This window comes from Perissodus microlepis, chromosome 12 (genome assembly GCF_051167445.1).
Source record: "Perissodus microlepis isolate ML-2025 ecotype Zambia chromosome 12, ASM5116744v1, whole genome shotgun sequence".
In the NCBI taxonomy this organism is placed as follows: Eukaryota; Metazoa; Chordata; class Actinopteri; order Cichliformes; family Cichlidae; genus Perissodus; species Perissodus microlepis.
In genome coordinates this window covers 36,585,114-36,605,092 of record NC_140472.1, presented here as the reverse complement: position 1 = coordinate 36,605,092, position 19,979 = coordinate 36,585,114, and the positions used below count along the sequence as shown (strand labels likewise).

Sequence of the window (19,979 nt, the reverse complement as noted above, 5' to 3'; positions counted from 1 at the left end):
GGTTACAGTTAGGTTATGGTTAGAGTAAGCAGCTAGGGAAGGCATTATGTCAGTTAGATGTCCCCACTAAGATATGAAAACAACTGTGTGTGTGTGTGTGTGTGCTGCTATAAAGACATCAGCTGCTTTGCTTATTGCCATCATCACGTCACTCATATCAAAATAATGACGACAGGGAGGCACGACCTCCAGGAGTCTTGCATTTGTCCAGGATCAGAACCTCAGCTGTACATCCATCAGCGCTGGGATGATTACTGTGAGACGTTACAGCAGCTGAGCCCAACGTGACACAGCAGAAAGATGAAATATAACGACTGCTGCTCTCTGTCAGAAACAGTCAGCAGTGATTACCGTTCACACTCACAGACGCTTTTATTCCGCCATAAATCTCTGAGAGATCATCTCAGGAAGTGCTTCCTGTCTGCGACACACTGCGGCTCGTCTCCAGGAAATTCCAGCAGATTTACCACAAGCTGCAAATAACTACCAGACTTCCAGACCAGCCAATCAGAGGCCACGAAACACAGCTGAAGAAAGAACACTCTACTTCATTTATTGTTCTACTCACTGCTACATGCAAATATACGCAGCCTAGGCACAGATTCTATTTTGTTTTATTTTAGGGGTGATGCACATTGATCACCAATGTAATCCAAAACTGTTGTAAAATAAAGTAAAATACACAAAAGTTATAAAAAAACATTTCACTTTTTATTAATTAAATTTATTTTTATTATGCACAATCAAAGGTGGAAAGTAACGAATTACATTTACTTGCGTTACTGTAATTGAGTAGTTTTTTTGTGTATTTGTACTTTTTAAAGTCATTTTTCAAGTCTGTAATTTTACTTTTACTTAAGTATATTTTTTTTAAAGTATTGTAGTTCGCTACGTTTTCAATCACACCCGTTACTGAGTAAATTAAAAACAAAAAAAACATTGCGCTTTGGAAATACTGCAGTGATGATGGGTAGTAGAACAAATTGGCTCTAAGGTCACGTTAAAGATGGAGTCTGACGTCGGTGTTACGGATCCAGTGAAAAAAGAAGCCCCGTCGAATTCTGCTGACCCTGAACTGAAGAACCGGATGTGAACCCCTGGCCGTATTTAAGGGACCATTTCGGCTGCAAGTGCAAGAAAGGCAACAGCTTTATTATGCAGTGTAAGCTGTGTTTGCCCAGAGAGACCGAGTTAGCAGCTTTTAAAAGTTCCACATCAAACCTGCGCAAGCATGTAGAGGTAAGTTAAATACAACTCGTACCGTTATGGTAGCAAAGAGGCTGTGTTCAAATTAATCACATTACGTTAAGACATCTGTGAAGAACACAGTGTTGGTTGGTACGAGCAACTTGCTGTAATCGGGCACGTTGTTGTCCACGCAACTTACATGTTTTTTACTGGGTTGGTAAATTGCTAAAAGAAAATGTGTTTACCTACATTTTTCCTGTTTGTTAATAATAATAATTTATTTAAAAAATAGTTAAATTAAAGACAGAAGCGGCTACTTTCTTACTTAACCCACATATGTTCACTCTGCAGGCAAAAGAATAACAGAGCGCTCACTTACCTTAGATTAGTCAAAGACAGCTGACTTCTGTTACTTGTTAATTAGCACTTGCAACCTCCCGTTAACTAGCCTGTTACTGTCCAATAAAACAAAACACGAGGTATATTGGTATAATTTACCAGCGGTAGCTATGTAATGCATTGATGTCTTATTAGGGACGTATGGGGGAAAATATTTTATGTAAAATTTGGTGTGTTTAATGAAAACAAAATTGATTTACATGCTGATTTTTTAAAAAAATTGTTAACAGAGAAAACATCCATCCAAGCTGAAGGCCTTCAGTGACTTTATAGCAACGCGGAAGCGAGCCCCGGAGCAACCAGAACCCCAAGAAAGCAAGCAAAAATCAGTGATGTGATGGCAGTGGGTGCAAACAGACGAGTATCACGGCCAAAGGTTGACAAGCTCATGATTAATTTCATTTGTGAAGGTCTTCATCCATTTTCTGTGGTTGAACAACCTTCTTTTAAAGAACTTTTGTTGGAACTGAATCCTCAATGCAAAGTCATTTCCAGACCCACTCTCAGGACCAGAATAGAGGGAGCTGCCAATCAGATGAAAAAAACTTTGATGTTGCACCTCAGTAAAGTAAGCCATGTTGCCACCACTACAGATTGTTGGACAGCACACCAGCAAAGTTTCATAGGAGCCACAGCTCATTGGATAGATGAGGAAACCTTGGAGAGGAGATCTGCTGCCCTTGCTTGCCAGAGGTTGAAAGGGTCCCACACCTTTGATGTCCTAGCTGGTGCCCTGGATGACATTCATTGTCAATACAGAATAAGGGGAAAAGTAGTAAGAACGACAACAGACAGTGGCTCGAACTTTATTAAAGCATTCAGTGTGTTTGGTGAACAAAGTCAGCCTGAGGAAGCGGAGTCAGAGTCAGATCAAGACTCTGCTGAAGAGACCAAAGCAGACTACCTGGACACATTCACCATCCTGGAGCAAGATGGTGGTCTTGAGTACCAGCTTCCACCACATCAAAGGTGTGCATGCCACCTATTAAATTTAGTTGCCACAACAGATGCTGCCAAGGCAGAAGAGATGAATGATGCATGCAAACGGCTATCACGAGCAGCCTTTGGGAAATGCCAAGCAATCTGGAATAAGTCAGGTCGGTCCTACATGGCAGCAGAAATTGTGGAAAGTGAATGCAAGTTCCAGCTCATCCGGCCAAATGAAACTCGGTGGAACTCAACATGCACAGCTCTGGAGAGAATCATACGGATCATACAAGAGAAGGGGGAGGATGCTATCAGGAATGTCTGTGAAGAATTCAAAGTGAAAATGTGAGTATTATTTCTTATTTCTAAAGTATGACATAAATGACACAGGCTGGAGCTAGCTCACTTATTTGTTTTTCAAACCTTTTTTTGAATTTTTAAAATGCATGTCCATACTTCGTTCTACATTCCACATCTATGCCTGAAGGTAATTTACTAAAAAATGCTTTGCTTTATGTCATACAGGCTGAGTCCAGCTGAAATTGCTTTCCTGACTGAGTACTGCACTGTGATGAAGCCTGCGGTGAAGGCTTTAAACCTCTTTCAGTCTGAGACCAATACACACATGGGGTGGCTCCTTCCTGTGATGTTCCAGCTAAAAGTTAAATTCAGCAGACTGGAGACCTCCACCAAAATGTGTCTCCCACTCATCAGGGCCATTCAGGATGGTGTCCAAAAGCGCTTTGGTGGGATGATGGAAGACCCTGAACTGATTGCTGCTGCAATCCTTCTTCCGAAGTTCAAGACCACCTGGACTGAGAGGCCTGATATCATAGAAGCAGGTCTGATTTCATAATTTAATATCATGCCGTAATCAGTTGTTTCTTATGAATTTCAATAATTAATTAACTAAACTAACTATTAATTAAAGTACAATAACATGCACCTTTCTACACAAACTGTAGTTTTTGTAATTCATGCACTATAATAAACTCTTGTTGCCTCATTTATCCAAAATTAAATGTCAGAAATATTTAATGTGTTGTGTATTTGTCATTCAATAGGTCTGATCTATGTGAGACAACACCTTGACCAGATGGCAGTGGCTGGGGTGGAGCAAGTCAAGCAACATTCATCAGATGAAGAAGACTTCTTCTTTTCAATGAAGTCCAAAAGGCCACAAGGTTTAGGGGAGCTGGATGGGTACCTTGCCTGTGTCTCGGACAAGATGGATCTGCTGAATTCATTTCCACACATCAAAAAACTTTCTCTCAAACTTAACACTGGCCTGCCTGCCTCAGCTGCCTTCGAGCGTCTCTTTAGCTGTGCTGGACTACTGTTCACTGCAAAGTGAGCAAGGATGAACTCTACTAACTTTGAAAATCAACTGCTCCTCAAAATTAACAGGAAGTTCAGAGAGTAACACTCTAGGATGGACACAAAGGAACTTTAATCTAGAGGTACAGTAGGGCAGGGCCAAGTTTAAAAAATGAAAAAACATTTTTAAAGCAGCTGCCGTTCAGTTCAGGACTTGTTCTCTTATTTGACAGTTTAGAACACATTCTCATGTGAACGAATGATGTGGTTTTGTATTGAAAACACTGTGATACCTGACAGTTTGGTTGATTGGTTTGGTGACCATTATCCATTTTCATGTATAGACTTGCAGTTTAACTGCCACTGCACTTTAATTTGTAAAGTTCTTCTTTTCACTAAAAAAGAACTACTTTGAGATTTATATCCACTGTCTTTTTTTGCACTACTCAGAAGCGGCTGTCCTCCTGCTGACAGAAAAGTAACTATGTAACTTTTACTCTGAGCACATTTTAAATGAGCTACTTTTTACTTTTACTTGAGTAAATTTTTAGACAGGTAATTTTACTTGTACTTGAGTAAAATTTCAGCAAAGTAATAGTACTTTTACTTGAGTAAAATATTTTAGTACTCTTTCCACCTCTGTGCACAATATTTACAATAAATTAAAAATTAAACAATAATTAAAAACACAAACTGCATTTTTGCTCTTTATGCAGTTTACTTTTTCTTGCTGTTAGCTGAATTTATTGGATAAATCTGCAGCCCATCTGTTATTTCTGAAATGTTTTTTGGTGACTGGGAAGAAACGGAAACACAGAAAAAAGACATCTGAGGAAATTCTGAAAAGCCGACTGTAGCAGAAAACAGCACAAATATAAACGTGCACAGATGATTCCGTGGACCTCTGAACCCTGTAGTTCCTCAGCTGGCCGCATGTCTTCCTCCGCGCCGGCAGGGGGCGACAGAAGACAAGTATCATCGTCAGTCTGTGTTTACTTGTAACTGAGCTAGCTTTAGCATCTGCTGAACATTAAGGTGAGCTAAACTAACCTGGAGTTCAATTTAAACGTGTAAACTCTGATTATTAAACCTAGTTCGTGTCTTCAAACAGGACGATAGAGAAAAAAGTTTAAAGTCAGACTGTGTTTGTTTGGAGACGTTAGTTTAGCTTGTTAGCCTTAGCCTAATAGCTAGTAGTGGGATCTCTCTGTTGAAAATGTGCTAATTTATTGTTTGTTTCGTTGCTGATTGAGTAAAGTTTCAGATAAGAAATTTATAAAGACATATTACGAGTCGCTAAAAGCCCGGTTTTAATTCGGCTTACACACTAAACAGCAGACCTGATTCTCCGCGGCTTTACGCTTCGAGGTTTGTAATGAGCTCCGTGACAGAAGTGAAGCCTGTAATGTTAAAGACTTGGAAATGACAAAAGTCTCCTCCCTCTGCTTGTCCTGGAACTGCGGTTTGATTTAGTGCCAGATTTCTGTTTAATGTGCTGATTTAAAGCTGGTTTGTTTATCGGCTGATTTCCAGAATTCATATTAAAATCATTCAGACACGTTATGAATCTGTAAGAAAACTGTAAGCAGTTTTCTGTTACAGTTTTCTGTAACAGAAAACTGTCCGTCTGCTATATGTTATGCTATATGCTAGATGTCCGTCTGCTATATGACGGACATCAGAGGAGAAACTTCATCTTTGCAGGTACAGCTGCTGAGAGGTCAGAGGTCAGCACGCCTTCATCATGGTCAAACAGCCACAGAGGACAGACAGGTGAGTTACCTGTGTCAGGTGTTGTTTCTCTGACTTGAAGCTGACACACATGTCAGGTCTTTCAGAGCAGGCGTGACGGTTCAGACGTCTGTCGTGGATTTGAATGTGTGATAAACTTATAGAAGGTGAAATGCATTGTGGGTGCTGCTGATAAACGCTGCTTCACATGTTGTTCTCCACCTGCAGGTGTTTTATACCCACTGCAGGAAGTGCATTGGCGAGGGTTCGATTCCCTGTCTGTGCTGCTCAGAGGAGGCCGCCTCCACCCCAGCAGGTACCCAAAACAGACTCTGCCTCCCCGTCCCCGCTGCAGCCCAGCTCCTGCTGGTTTAATGCCTTGTGTTTGTCCAGGCGTCAGAAACAGGAAGTACCGAGAGCTGGCCACGCTGCAGCTCCACCGCCACAGGAGAAGAGAGGGGTGCTGATGGGCCGAGCCAGCCTGGAGGCGTGGGGTTGGAGGGAGGATCAGAAAAATCGGATTCAAAGCGAGCAAGGTTGGGAGGTCATCTGCTAGGAACAAACGACGTCACTGTCTGACATCTGAGGAACTCGACTAACTCGGTGTGTTTTTGATGTTTTTCACAGGATGGAGGACGACGCTGCTCCGCCCAGCAGAGTCCCCGGGTCATGTGCTCCAGCGGCAGGTGTGTCTCCGTGGCATCCTTCAGGCTGATTTTCAGTCCTGTGCTGTGGATTGATAAAGCTTCCGTCTTTGTGTCACCAGATGTTCCTCCTCCCGGCCAGCAGGGGGCAGCAGAGGACAGCAGAGCGGCCGAGGTAAAGAACCATGCAACGCTCCATCTGACAGTCGGAACCACAGAGTAACGGAGACACACCTGACTGTCAGGTAACCTGCCGTGATGTGTTTGTAGCTGCAGGGCGTGGGGTCACTGAAGGTCACCATCCAGCAGAGCAGCGAGAGCCGAGAGTTTGGACAGACGGACAGGACGGCCGAGAGACAGACGGGCGGACTCCACTGTCACGTCTGTGACCTCACGTGTCGCTCTCTCCTGGTAAGAAACACTCGGCTCTTCTTCTTCCTCTGCCTCCGTCAGTCTTACCTGAGTCAGGTGTCCTCAGCACACTCAGGACATCCACAGCAAGTCTTTGCTAACATCTGGAAACATTTACTGTTGCCTCTGCCCAGTTAGCGCATGCACCTGCTTCCTGTTTTAAAGTCAGAGTCACTGACAGCAGCGAGCGGCTGTGAACGCTCCGAGGCTCATCGATCGACTAGCAGCCGATTTAAAACAACGGATGACCCGACAAACATGGCTGACGCAGCAGCATTATCTTCAAAGCCGCCACGAACTGCAGACAAAACGGGTGTTTTCTAAGGAACGCGCTCCTGCGACCCTTTCCTATTGGTGGAAAAATGTACCATGTTGACCAATTAAAAAATGATATAGCAACACGTGACATTAGGTCGTTTAGGAAGAGGGAGGAGTTTTTGGAGTACGGCGGCGAGAGAGAGAGAGAGAGAGCGAGATAAAGAGTTTTGAGATGTGAAAGATTAATGACGTTTAGCGTGTTTGGAGTACAGTCAGCATGTGGTTAGCGTGTAGTTTTGTTGTGTGTGTGAGAACACTGAGGCGACTGCTGAACGTCACAGTTCTGCCAAAAAGCCACCAAAGGCAGGCGGCAGTGTAAAGACTGTCTGCAGGTGGGAAACAGGAGCAGGGATGCACCCAAGCTCTGCATGATGATTTTGCAAAATGAAAAACTAACTGTAAATTCAGACACGCGAGGTAAACAGAAGGGGAAACGTACAGTAGTGAAGAACAGCCAGTTACACCTGGACCACAGAGGTCAGAGCGTGGTTCGTGCCCCTCCCTCAGTGCTTTGATGATGAATAATGCGATGCCACTGCTGCACGTCCTGGAACAGGTGAGCTCGGCTCTGCAGCCGTCGCTGTGAGTCCTGACCAATCAGGTGGCTTCATCCAGACACACCTGTAATAACCTGAGCTCTGTGACGAACAGCTGATCAGACACAACGTCACCAACCTCAGTCTGCACATCTGCACCAGCTGTGGATGTCAGGTCATGTGACAGCAGGTGGACGTGCACAGGTGTTTACAGGTGTGCTCTGTTTATTTCCAGCTGTTTCAGGAGCACATGGCAGGACCTGAACACGTGAAGAAGCTGCAGGAGATCACACACTGCATCCACCTCAACACACACGCACCGCAGGACAGGTGAACACACACACACACAGATCAGGGGCTCTGATTTGTTGTTTAGTTTGAAAACCTTCAGGTGTGTCACTCTGCCAGCAGGGGGCGCCGCCGTGAGTCGCAGCGCTGGTGTGACACCTGTCAGACTCACTTCAGCGGTGATGTCATCATTCATCGGCGGACCAAACGACACAAGGTGAGAGTGAGACGTGATGATGACGTATCAGCGCAGACACGCCTCCTCACCCAACAGAGATCAGAATAGAATAAAACAGAATAGAATAGAATAGAATAGCCCTTTACTGTCAGTGTACTTGCCAACTGTGCAGATTAAAATGTCAATAGAAGACTGTGTGCGTGTGTGTGTCTGTGTGTGTGTGCATGTCTGTGTGTGTGTGTGTGTGCATGTCTGTGTGTGTGCGCGCACGTGCGTGTGTGCGCACGTGCGTGTGTGTGCATGTCTGTGTGTGTGTGTGATCCAGATGTGCAAGCAGCTTTGCCGGCCCTTCTGTCCGGTGTGCGGACGTCACTTCAGGACGCCCAGGAAGTTTGTGGAGCACATGAAGTCATCGGAACATAAACAGCAGGTGAGTGAGGGCGTCGGCAGTCAGGTGACAGCAGGAAGCCAATGGCTGCGGCTGTCAGGTGGTCAGTGTCGCAGACGTTGGTGGTGACGTGTATCCTGAGTCTGTGTTCACTAAAAACTTCAGTGAAACAAACCGAAGCAACGACTGTTCGCGTGACCGTCAACGGCGTGATCGACTCTGTGGGGCGCTGCTCAGCAGGATGTCCCGCCCCTCTGTGGGACAGCTGATGTTTCCTGTTTCCTCCCAGGTGCTCCTGGAGGAGGCTCAGGAGGAGGAGCTCATCACTGTGGATGCTGTCGGCTGCTTCGAGGAGGAGGGGGAGGAAGAGGAGGAGGGGGCGGTGGTGGAGGAAGAAGTGGACGTAGCTGACGAGGAAGAAGCTGCAGCAACAAAGGAAGAGGTAAAATCAGGACGTCCTGTGGCGTCGAGTGAAATCACAATTCAGGAGTGACGACTTTAAACTGTTTCAGGTGGCTGAGGAAGAGGAGGACAAGCGGCGAGCAGAGTATGACCCCAGCACGGCGTGCGGTACGTCCCGGAGGTCGTAACCAGCTGATGGAGCTTTGTCGCCCCCCGGTGGACGATCTGTAGAGAGAAAATCCAGAAGGCGTAGATCAGTGTGTCTGTGGATTTTGTCTCGTTGTGTCTCTGCGACAAACAGGAAGTGACGCTTTACTCTCTGTCCCCACAGGAAGCAGTTTTGTGGTTCCTGTTTGTGGCTTCATGTGTCGACTCTGCAAAAAGTTTTTCTACAGTGAAGCTGCAGCTCGACACACACACTGCAGGACACGCACACACTACCTCCACTTGCAGGTACATATCTGCTTTATATTTAATGACTAACTTCATGTATGTAACAGGTGTGTCAGCGAAGAGTGCGCAGCATAAATATGTGGACAGTCACAGGTGAGCTAATGTCCCTGCAGCAGCACAGACGCACCTGAAAGAAAACAAAAATGCCTTCAAATTTGTGAGGACCAGGTTGTGTGTCCTCACAAGTGACTGTTGGTTCTCACAAGTATAGTAGAATGCAGATTTCGGTCCTCACAAAGATAGCTAAACAGGAAGACACACACACACACACACAGGTAACCCAGCTGCCTGTTGTTTGTTGTTTTAGAGACACCGTGCTCAGAGGAGGAGGCGGCGAGGACAGAGAGACAAGGACCGATCTGCTCCACCCTGACCGCCTCACCGTGTCCCACAATGCATTGCTGCATCCAGGTGAAGCTCTGATCACCTTTTTGTTTGACTGGTGGCTGCTGCAGGAGCTGCAGGTCACAGGTGGACTGCTGTCGATGTGTGTTCTGTTTGCAGTGGGAGAAACGTTTCCACCTGAGCGGGACACCTGCACAATGACTGACAGTGGTCAGTTTCATCATCGTTAATATGCAAACATTAATAAATCATGTTTTCATAACCGGCTTTGTTTCTCTTGGTGTGTGATGTCATAAAACAGTTATTAACACTTCTGTTTCGTTAAATAAATTTTTTCCATTATGAGAGAATGAAACGATCACACTGTTATTCATCCTGCAGAGTTATCAGTGTTTGTCATTCAGCGCCCCCTGGTGGCTCAGCCGTGCATCACGTTCATTGTGTTTCTACATCCCCACAGTGAAAGAACAAGAACCACCGACGTGGTGTTCGGGTCACATCTGAGCTGGGTTAGACTTTCATGTTCCGATGTTCTGGGAATCCATCCTACCTGACAAACCATCGTACCCGTTGTTTCTATGCATGCGCACAACACGAAATTCAGTGGCAAACCGTCCTACCTTTGTGAATATGAGCTAGGAGCATAATTTTACAGCTACAATTCAGTGGCAAATCATCTTACCTTTGTTAATAAGAGCTAGAAACATACTCTGATGGGTAAAATTACGTGCCAAACCATGCTACCTTTGTGAATGTGACCTACAAGCATACTTTACCGGGTAAAATGAAGTGGCAAACCGTCCTGGTTTCATGAATATGAGCTACAAGCATACTCTGATGGGCAAAGTTAAGTGGCAAACCTTCATACCTACTTACATTTGTGCTGATAGCACAAATGTGCATAAACTACTTAGGTAGGACGTTCTGCCAAAGTAGGACGTCTTGTCAGAACACCGGTCCACGTGGCATGCCGTACCCAGCCCGGCCGCAGGGGGCGCCCTACCTGCTCAGCGCGGAGGATTGTGGGTCGGAGGAGGCAGCAGCGGGGCATCTTCATCATCACTGCGGACCGGACCGGGACGTGAGCTGGCAGCTGCTTTTCCGCACTGAAGTGCCTTACCGTCGGAGCCAGAGATGGGACACGGAGACCTCATGAGCCAGGCGGAGGATGTGGCGGACCAGGTAAGCTCCCGTACCCGGGAAACGCGCACCCGGAGCGGCCACACGCTGAGCTGGGACTCGGTCCGGTTATCTCAAACATCTGGTTGTTGAAAGCTCGGTGATTGCTGCTGCAAAACAAGTTTAGTCAGCTCGAAAAGCAGAGGGCAGCTGCTCTCCGGAACAGCTTTGTTGCTTTAAAATGAACTTTCATGAAGTTTGAAGCAAAGCAGCAGATTTCGTCATCGGGAGGGTGGAACAGGAAAGACCGTGGTGCAGATTCATTCTCACTAAAACACCAAAAATGCGATCTTTATTGAGTTGTTCTGTTGGCCGAAATGAAGAACGAGTTTACACGATGGATGATCGTGTTCAGATGTTTTCTACAAACCAACGGTGTCTGTGGAGACTCGAGGAAAGTTGAAACGTGACAGATTTTAAATCGAGTCTGGTGAAACGTTCGCAGCTTGTCGGAAAACGGAAATAATGATGGGTGACTTTCCTCTGAGATGATGTTCGACCTCAGGAGAGCTCTGATCGCTCCAGGGCTGGTTTACACATTAACATTTAAATATTTTATAAAAATGTACGTAAAGTAACTTCTAAATGAATTCGTGGTTCAGCTGGGTCTCACACGCGGAGACGAGGCCGGGGTCCTGACGTGCCCGAGCGGTATAGTTTCTTCTCACAGCCGTGAATCACTGCTGACGAACCGGGAACGGTTCAATGAAAACACCTGTTAACGGAGTCTGGTTCGATCAATGCGCAGCGTCGCTGACCGGAAGTTCTGAAAGTAACCCTCCGCCACGGAGCGCCACAGAAAGTGTTGCTGCAGCAGCAGGTAGCTCACGTCCTCCACGGAGCCGTGAAACACACACACGATGATGATCGTCTTCTTCTTGGTTAATCCACATTTAAACAACCCTCCCGTGTTAGAGTCAAGTTAAAGTATTTTACAAGTAATAATAAATATGTGGGCGTGTCTACCTGAGGCTGTGGCTCAGACACATGAATCAGCAGCTGATGTGTTTTTAATCTAAGGAAACATTGTGCTGATTTTTAGCTTCAGTCTGTTAGTACAGTGACCTCACAGCATGATGTCACTAAAAATGCTCCAACAGCACAAACACGATGCAGAGGTCCAGTGCAGGTGACGCTACCAGCTGCAGCCACCTGTGTCACCATCCAGCTGTCAATCAAAGAGGCCACGCCCCTAATTATTATGAATGGGTAAATTGCCAGGGGGCAGCACAGTGGCGCTGGGGTGTCTTCCTCCCACAGTGGGTTAGGTTATTTGGTGACTGGTGACCTGTCCAGGTGTACCCCGCCTCTCTGTGGCAGCTGAGAGAGGCTCCAGACGCCTGCGACCCTGATAAGGATAAGAAGACGATGGATGGAAATGATCCACATGCTGTGTCTGAATTCAGGGGAAGGATGCTCATAAGGACACTACCTACCTGCGTCACAAGGTAGTGTCCTTAGACGGACGGGTAGGCAGGAAGTGAGCGGCTGTGGACGGCCCCCTTTTTTTCTCCATAGAAACTTTATTGAACAAACAATGAGTATCCAACATAACAGAGGGGCTGTGCACAGCCTCCTAGCCTTCAACTCCGCCCTTACTTGCGTGTGTTTCAGAGACAATCATGTCCAGGTAAAATAATGTCCTTTAATCTACACGCATTTAGGAATTACTCAGCTAATTACACGATAATTGAATTATTGCCGCCGTTGTGCCAAAAATGTGTTCGCCTGCCAAAACTGATTTCCAATGTTTCCGTGTGTAATATCTGTATGTATGTTGGTAAATAGACTTTGGTGAACATGGTTTACAAAGGAGTTTATATATACAACAATTACCTGTTGTATCTTTCTAACTCTGGTTCTAATGTAGGTACACTTGATATATCTGTTGTATATCTGTTTTGCTGTCTGCTGTCCTCTTGGCCAGATTACTCTTAAAAAATAAATTTGTAATGTCAACAAGATTGTTTGTGAACTGGATAAATAAAGGATAAAAGTCACTGCCAAAATCTGGTTGCAGCTTCTACCTGTTACAGGAACGTTGCTGGTGGCTCAAAGTGACCTGATGTCATCAATGAGGGAAACATTTGACATGTTTCACGTGTTATAGACCAACAAGTTATTCATAGCAGGTTAAATACGAACAATCAGTTTAGGGCAAAAACCGGAAATCAGTTTTTGGCAGACGATCATTTTTTGGCACATCGGTCATTCTTACACATGAACTGTATCATATAAAATATATAAACTAAATATCTTTGAAACGTATAGAATCTAATCTTTTGTTTGTTTGTTTTTACATAGCACTTTATCAAACTGTTGTCTGCTACAGAGTTACAAGTATTATACTAATAATATAGCCTCCACCATCTCCTGCTTGCATGTTTCTGAAAACATCTTAGTGGTGTGGCAGCCACGAGTGAGCCCTGCAAACCCTGTGGATGGACGGTGCCGTGGACAGTGGGAGGAAGCATCCTAAAGCTCTCTTTGCTGCCTCATGTCCTCTCTGATGAGGTCTAGCAGCTCATCATCTCTTCTCCTCTTCCTCCCTGTTGTAGGTGGCTGAGCCGCTTCGTCATCGCTGTCGTCTTGGTCCCCCACTGCTGCGCTTGGCCCTGGAGTGTCCTCAGGGAGAGAGGACATTAGGACAGAGGCTTAGTGGAAGGCATCTGTCCTATCACCTCATCCATGAGGGCAAACCAGGGCCAAGCACAGCAGTGGGCTTCCCACTGACCCCTCTCCTGAGCCTGGAAACTTGCAATCCTAAAGGCAGAGGAAATCAAAAATGACAGCAGGCAAATAAAAACACCACAACAGCTCTTAGTAACTGCACATTTATTAACTTAATGAGAATCATCTTCTTGATAACACACATACGTACTTTGTATTCTTTAAAGTTATCTCGTTTCTTCTGGCCTGCAAGCGGGTGACTTTCCCCTGCAGGCCCATCTTCTCCAGAATTGTCCTGATCACACACAACACATAAGAGAAGAAAGGAAACCATGGCAACTATGTTAATCCCTAAACCCAAAAGTTTTCACAGCAGAACTCCAGAGGAACGCCGTCTGGACATCACAGGTTCTGTACAGCAGCGGTCCGTGAGTCGCGTGGTACCGGGCCACGAGAGTTGAGGCTCCGCTGTGAAATTTATGGTTTTCAGGGGTTTTATCGTTACCTCGGTTTCCCTGGGTCTTTCCCTTGTTGTAGTTGTGTCTTATTTTGAAAGAAATATTTACATGTTACCATAGCGACCAGAGAGCATTAAGCGGCAGAGAGGAGGATGTTACTGTCAATGTTGGCGCATTTTCAGGAGGACGCTGCTAATAAAGTTACACAATTACACAGTACATTCACGTTTATTATATTTACAAAATCCCACAGTTTGTGTCTTGGTCATTTTCTGTGGTTGTATTCATCCGCGACACCTTAAAGGCTCCGTGTCTGACATGAACCGGTCTGTGGCGCAAAAAGGTTGGGTTACAGGCTACAGCATAAAGGTTAATAGGACCGCACTCATATGAATATGATGTGTAAACTGATTTATTCTTGTACCTCCAGGCCGTAGCGGCCCAATTCTTCACCCCAGTGAAGAGGTGATCGTTTTCTCCTCGTTTTAATAAATTAAGCCGTTTGGTCTTTGTTCCCCACAACATGTCACCAATTCGACAAAATCTAAATTAGCTGTATGTAAGCGGCAATACATGAAAAACCGCGGGACCCGCGATACAAGCTGGTTTACGGTTATTTAAATAAAAGAAACACGTCTCTGCAGATGCCCAAAGCTTAACAACACGACCGCTATAACAATTTAATTTTTGTACAACCAGATGTTCATATACTTACATCTGGAAGTGTTTTCCTCTCCCGCTTCGACCACCATCGTTAAATCTCCTCTATGACCCGCAATGAATCCTGGGATATAGTAGGACACGAAGGATACATACATCCTTAAAATTCGGGGAAAAGTAGGACGCATTTGTCGCCACATTTTGAGCGCTCTTTGAATTCGGACAGCCTTCGTCGCGTCGCCGTGACGTCATTGCCTCCAAATGTGGCATTGAAGCGTCCTTCCCCTGAATTCAGACACAACTACAGAGACAAGCACTTTGTGTATCCGGCTGTAAACATGTTTACTTCTGCTGCAAAGTTTGAACATGGGAGTCTGTGGGGACCAACTCACTGCTGCCTCTGCTGGATGTCAGAGGAACTGCAGCTTTTGGTGCCTCTTTGTATTTTAAACCCCGCATGTACAAAAACGCAGTCAGTGCTACATTAATAAAGTGACTAACAGTGTGTTGATCACCCCGCTGCTTTAGTTCCTGCGGGTGACCAAACACTACCTCCCCCACGTGGCCCGCCTCTGCCTGGTCAGCACCTTCCTCGAGGACGGCACCAGGATGTGGCTCCAGTGGAGCGAGCAGAGCGAGTACATCGACTCCACCTGGAGCTGTGGCCTCTTCATCGCCAACCTCTTCGTCCTCATCAACCTGCTGGGACAGCTGGGTAACACTCACACACACATACACACACACACACACACGTTTTCATATCTTAGTGAGGACATCTAATTGACAAAATGCTCATCCTAACCATCACTGAACGCCTAGCCTAACTAACCCTGACACCTTCTTGTGGGGACGGGCGTTTCACACCTCGTTATACACATATGAGGCCCTTTTCCATTAACCTGGTTCTCCATTACTGTCTGGTACTACCTAACCTGCGGCTATGGCTGTCGTCATAGCAACGCATCTGAGCGTCCTGCAGCATAATTAGTATGCAACGCAAACGCTACAGCAAAGGTGGACGTGGAGGCGACGGTGTACCTGCTGCTCGATCTGCAGCTCTTCGTCACACTGACGCTACTGACCAGCCAATCTGTGCCATGATGATGTCACACTTTAATACCTGCTCAGATCGCTGGGAACCCCGGCCGAGCACCTGCTAAAGCACCTGGTACCAGGTACTAGGATCTAATGAAAACCGTGGTGATCCGAGCAGGTCCGAATGCAGACGGGGCTCCGAGGACTCGCACACTGGTGACAGTTAGGGACAGAGGACCCCTGCCTGTACATTTATACATATGTGTGTGTAATAATCTCTGCGAGCACCTGGGTTGTTGCACCAGTCTCTGATTGATTGATTGATTGATTGATTGATTGATTGATTATTGGTGATTTAGAGCTCTCAGTTGTTCCACATTAAACATGTAACACGTGTGTGTCTGCAGGCTGCTGCGTGTTGATCCTCAGCAGGAACTTTGTTCAGCACGCCTGCGGCGCTCTGTTTGGGATCATCGCTCTGCAGGTACACACACACACACACACACACACACACACACACACACACACACACACACACACACACGTGTTTAATGTTTAGTATTGCAGGCTTTTGACGTGATGGTCAGCGAGCTTCAGTCGGTTTTCACTGCGCCGTCACGCCTTCAGACTCTCTAAACGTTTCCTGTTTGAAACATAAACGTTTTGTTCTTTGTCTCTGAAAGAAGAGCCACAGCTGACCGTGTGTGTGTGCGGGGCGGCGTGTAATGTATACACGTTGAAAGCGCTGTGATTTCCAGGTAGAGCGGACAGGAAGAGGTGACGATGTTTACGAAGGAGAAAAGGAAGAAACGTGGACGATCCAGGCGGCGGGAGCAGGCAGCGGCCGGGACGATTCCCGGTTTGATCCCAGAGCTTTAGTCTGTGTTTCTGATGTCGGCGCGCCGGCTGAGCCGGAGCAGCAGCTCGCTGTGGTCAGACGTGTTCAGCACCGGTGCGAGTTTGCAGCTGCGCTTGCACTCGATGCCAAATGCAGTGCTGTGATTGGTCAGATCTGTTAAGGTCGTAGTTTCGTCCTGCCAACACGGTGCAGGTGAACTTTCAAACAGGTGAGTCCCAGAATGTTACCTGTGAGTGCTGATCATGTGACTCTGTGTGACCTGCAGATGGTGGCTTACAGCATCCTGTGGGACCTCAAGTTCCTCATGAGGTGAGTCGTCACGCCTTTCTGAAATAACTTTATCGACGTCGTGGACAGAAACGGCTCGTTCTGCACGTTTGCATGACGCTGCAGGTTGGAGCTACAAAGACATGATCTGCTGTTCTTCGTCCTCCTCGTCCTCCTCTGCAGGAACCTGGCGCTGGGCGGGGGCCTCCTCCTCCTCCTGGCAGAGTGCAGGGGGGAGGCGCGTAGCGTGTTCGCCGGAGTTCCTTCCCTCGGACATCAGAGCTCGCCGAAGCACCTCCTGCAGCTGGGAGGTCGCGTCCTCCTCGTCCTCATGTTCATGACGCTGCTGCACTTTGACTTCAGCCTGCTCAGCGTGAGTCTCACAAACCCACACGTGCCCACACGTGCCCACGTAATTATTCAAACTCCTGGCAAGATTTGACGGAAGCTTACTTTTGTTCAACCAACAAGTTGTTTTTGACAGGAAATGACACGGGCGTCTGCCAAAAGAGAAGAAGACGAGGCACCAGAGGCATCGCTTTTATTTACATTTGAGCAAAAAGTGTCCAGAATGACTCGTACTCTTCACAAACTGTCACAGTCTCTGGGAAATCCACAGTCCTAAAATCACCGTCCGAACAGTCCAAGCCGATTCAGTGTGCGGCGGGTTGGTGGACAGTCGTGGCTCAGACAGAGGAGTGAGGACCTGAGGCTGGTCACATGTCAGGAAAGAGCGCCGGAGGCCATATCTCAGTGTTTTCAGGGTCCAGTCCCTGCAGAGCAAAGTATTATTAAAAATACAAGATGTTCCCCACTGTGGACAATCTCAGAGGACGTGGTCGGAGTCTAAAGTGAGACCTGTGCTGGCCGGGAGGACAGTGAGACGTGTGGCCATCCTGGTCAATCTGTGGACAGACAGTCCAACGGACACTGCGGAGGACGCCACGTCTCCAGAGAAGGCGCACAAACACCCGCCTGGTCTTTGCAAACGCTGATCTGGACAAATCTGATCTGGTCTTCTGTGTTTTGGTTGTTTCAACCCTGAGAGCACCGTCCCCGCTGTGCAACATGGTGGTGGGAAGCTCATCACAGGAAACGCCACCATGAAAAACAGCATGAAGATCCTCCTCCTCATCATCAGGCAGCAGCAGCTCAGCACTACAACGACCCAAAACACAGCAAAGTAAACGGTTAGCAGACACAAACATTAACATTGAGCAGCTCCGCCCACAGAGTCCAGCAGAGACTCTGTGGGCGGAGCTAAAGATCAGGGCGAGGAGACCCTCCGACCTGAAAGCTCACTGCTAAAGACGAACGAGCAAACGTGGAGACGTGCGATTATAGGACGCGTTCGTCTGCTGTAATAACTATTAAAGGTTTTTCTATTATTGAGACGAGTGAATGATTGTGGGCGGGACACGTTTTGCTCCAATGAGAATAAAAGCAGAGAAGCGTTTTTGCGGCGGCGATGCCTCTGGTGCCTCGTCTCAACATCGTTTGGGAGACGAAAACTTGCAGGTTGAATAAAAGTAACTTTGGGGGGTCTGAATAATTATGGGCTTGACCATCGTCCTCGTACTGACGGCGTGTTGTGTTCAGTTCCTGCAGAACGTGGTGGGGACGGCGCTCATGGTCCTGGTGGCGGTGGGCTTTAAGACGAAGCTGGCGGCGCTCACGCTGGTGGCGTGGCTGCTCTGCATCAACTTCACCATCAACGCCTTCTGGAGCGTGCCGTCCTACACGCCCATGCACGACTTCCTGAAGTACGACTTCTTCCAGACCACCTCGGTGATCGGCGGCCTGCTGCTGGTGGTGGCGCTCGGGCCCGGGGGCGTCTCCATGGACGAGAAGAAGAAGGAGTGGTGAGGAGGAGGAGCCGCGCCTCTGCCTCTTCTATTTTTATTTTTTTACACTCTGAGCGACCAATCAGATCTCGTCTTTGTGTCACGTGATGTTTGTTGCACACTGGCTGTGATGTTTCACACTTAGAGTGATTTTAGAGGAGGCGAGGGAGCGCCTCCACCTCCATCCTGCTGCACCACCCAGTGACCGCCACCCGAGGCATCAGCTGCTGCGTTATCCAATCAGTGCTTTTGTAGGCGGTCTTTGCTGTTTCCAGCTTGTTCGATGTGACGATTCGGACACAACGACGTCACTCGTTAATGTTTTTTGTAACGAGCTGGACAAACGACCGCCGGCGATGTTTTCCTTATTCATGAATCCGTTTGTAGTCGGAGACTGAAACGGGAGAAAATGGAGGCAGAATCATTTTGAGCAGCTCTGAGGCGATAAACACACCTGAGCACGTGAGCGATCGCAGCTTTAGTACGGAGCGGGGAGGCTGTAGTGACCCGTGGCGTCCTGCAGGAGGCGCTGTTTCCTCACAGTGTGCTTCGTCTCCTCTGTACGACGTTCAGTGTTTGTCTGTGTGTCTGAACTCTTTTTCTATCGTGTTTTTGTAGGAGGAGTTTAATAAATCGTGCAGCATTAAGAAGTGTGTGTGTTTCAGTGTTTCCTGCAGCACCTGCTCATCTCCCACAGACTGTATAAAGAAGACGGACACAGCCTCCGTGTTTTATTTGAAAATCAGCGAGAACAGGAAGTGAGCTCACGCTGGGACTAGGCGTGCTGGAAGCTGCGTCTGTGTGCTGGGCGTGTCCTCTCCTAGCCAATCACAGCACACAGCGCCCTCTGCTCTGATGGACGAAGGACAATGAAGATGGACCAGTCGGGCAGGTGGAAAAGAGGAAGATCAGGGGAGGTTCATGAACGGAGGAGGACATGCGGAGGGTTGGAGTGACAGAGGAGGATGCAGCGGGTGGAGGTGTGGAGACTCCTGGACGTTTGTGTGATCGTCACTGGCCCGAGTGTGACAGACACACCTGAGCGGGGACCTGCGCCGTGCTGCTCGTTCGTTCAGCCAAGCTTCACCGCGAGGCGGCGCTCTGCCTGCAGACCTGAGTCACGTGGTACGCCACACGACACGTGGGCGGTGCTATCGGCCATAAAGGCGCGTCCTGCGGTTCAGCCCGCACGTCCTCCTGCCGCGCCAACTTCCCAGGTCACCGAAGCGCCGTGGGACGGCCTCTCAGCTGAAACGTGCGGTTGTCGTGAGCAGGCTGTCAAACTAACGTGACCTCTGACCTGTGAGCAGTTCGAGCACCATGACCTGTGATCTTTTCCATTATGTAAGCTGGATGCACACTAACCCGCTCTTCAGTCACCCGGGTGCACAGAAGTGCATTTAAAGTGAATCTTAACACCATGTTTATGTGACTCTGAAACTCCTCCCACTAAGCTCTGATAATATGGCGTCCCCAGAAGAC

The 19,979-nt window shown here is 47.4% G+C and overlaps 3 protein-coding genes across 6 annotated transcripts; all 3 read left to right on the top strand.

Moving 5' to 3' along the window:
- Window positions 1–1,407: 1,407 nt before the first annotated feature.
- LOC146376947 (zinc finger BED domain-containing protein 4-like) lies at window positions 1,408–4,460 on the top strand. The gene is made up of 3 exons (XM_084945759.1): window positions 1,408–2,859; window positions 3,040–3,356; window positions 3,579–4,460. The coding sequence occupies exons 1-3, from the start codon at window positions 1,925–1,927 to the stop codon at window positions 3,866–3,868; spliced, it is 1,542 nt and encodes a 513-aa protein (XP_084801885.1). The 5' UTR covers window positions 1,408–1,924; the 3' UTR covers window positions 3,869–4,460.
- Window positions 4,461–4,762: 302 nt separating this feature from the next.
- ciz1b (cdkn1a interacting zinc finger protein 1b) lies at window positions 4,763–9,791 on the top strand. Of its 4 annotated transcripts, none has more exons than XM_084945764.1 (14): window positions 4,763–4,866; window positions 5,536–5,604; window positions 5,791–5,878; window positions 5,956–6,098; window positions 6,190–6,248; window positions 6,329–6,381; window positions 6,477–6,617; window positions 7,707–7,801; window positions 7,883–7,976; window positions 8,263–8,367; window positions 8,615–8,767; window positions 8,838–8,895; window positions 9,059–9,180; window positions 9,488–9,791. In XM_084945764.1, exons 2-14 carry the CDS (start codon window positions 5,576–5,578, stop codon window positions 9,551–9,553), a joined length of 1,206 nt encoding a protein of 401 aa, XP_084801890.1. In that variant the 5' UTR covers window positions 4,763–4,866; window positions 5,536–5,575; the 3' UTR covers window positions 9,554–9,791. The 4 variants fall into 4 exon arrangements, with proteins under 4 accessions (XP_084801890.1, XP_084801886.1, XP_084801887.1 ...); XM_084945760.1 differs by having other exon boundaries at window positions 7,880–7,976; XM_084945763.1 differs by having other exon boundaries at window positions 4,805–4,866; window positions 5,485–5,604; window positions 7,880–7,976.
- A 203-nt stretch (window positions 9,792–9,994) lies between these two features.
- On the top strand, window positions 9,995–19,147 carry LOC146376945 (surfeit locus protein 4-like). The gene is made up of 6 exons (XM_084945766.1): window positions 9,995–10,707; window positions 15,021–15,207; window positions 15,935–16,011; window positions 16,652–16,695; window positions 16,837–17,026; window positions 18,253–19,147. Exons 1-6 carry the CDS (start codon window positions 10,660–10,662, stop codon window positions 18,517–18,519), a joined length of 813 nt encoding a protein of 270 aa, XP_084801892.1. The 5' UTR covers window positions 9,995–10,659; the 3' UTR covers window positions 18,520–19,147.
- Window positions 19,148–19,979: the final 832 nt, after the last annotated feature.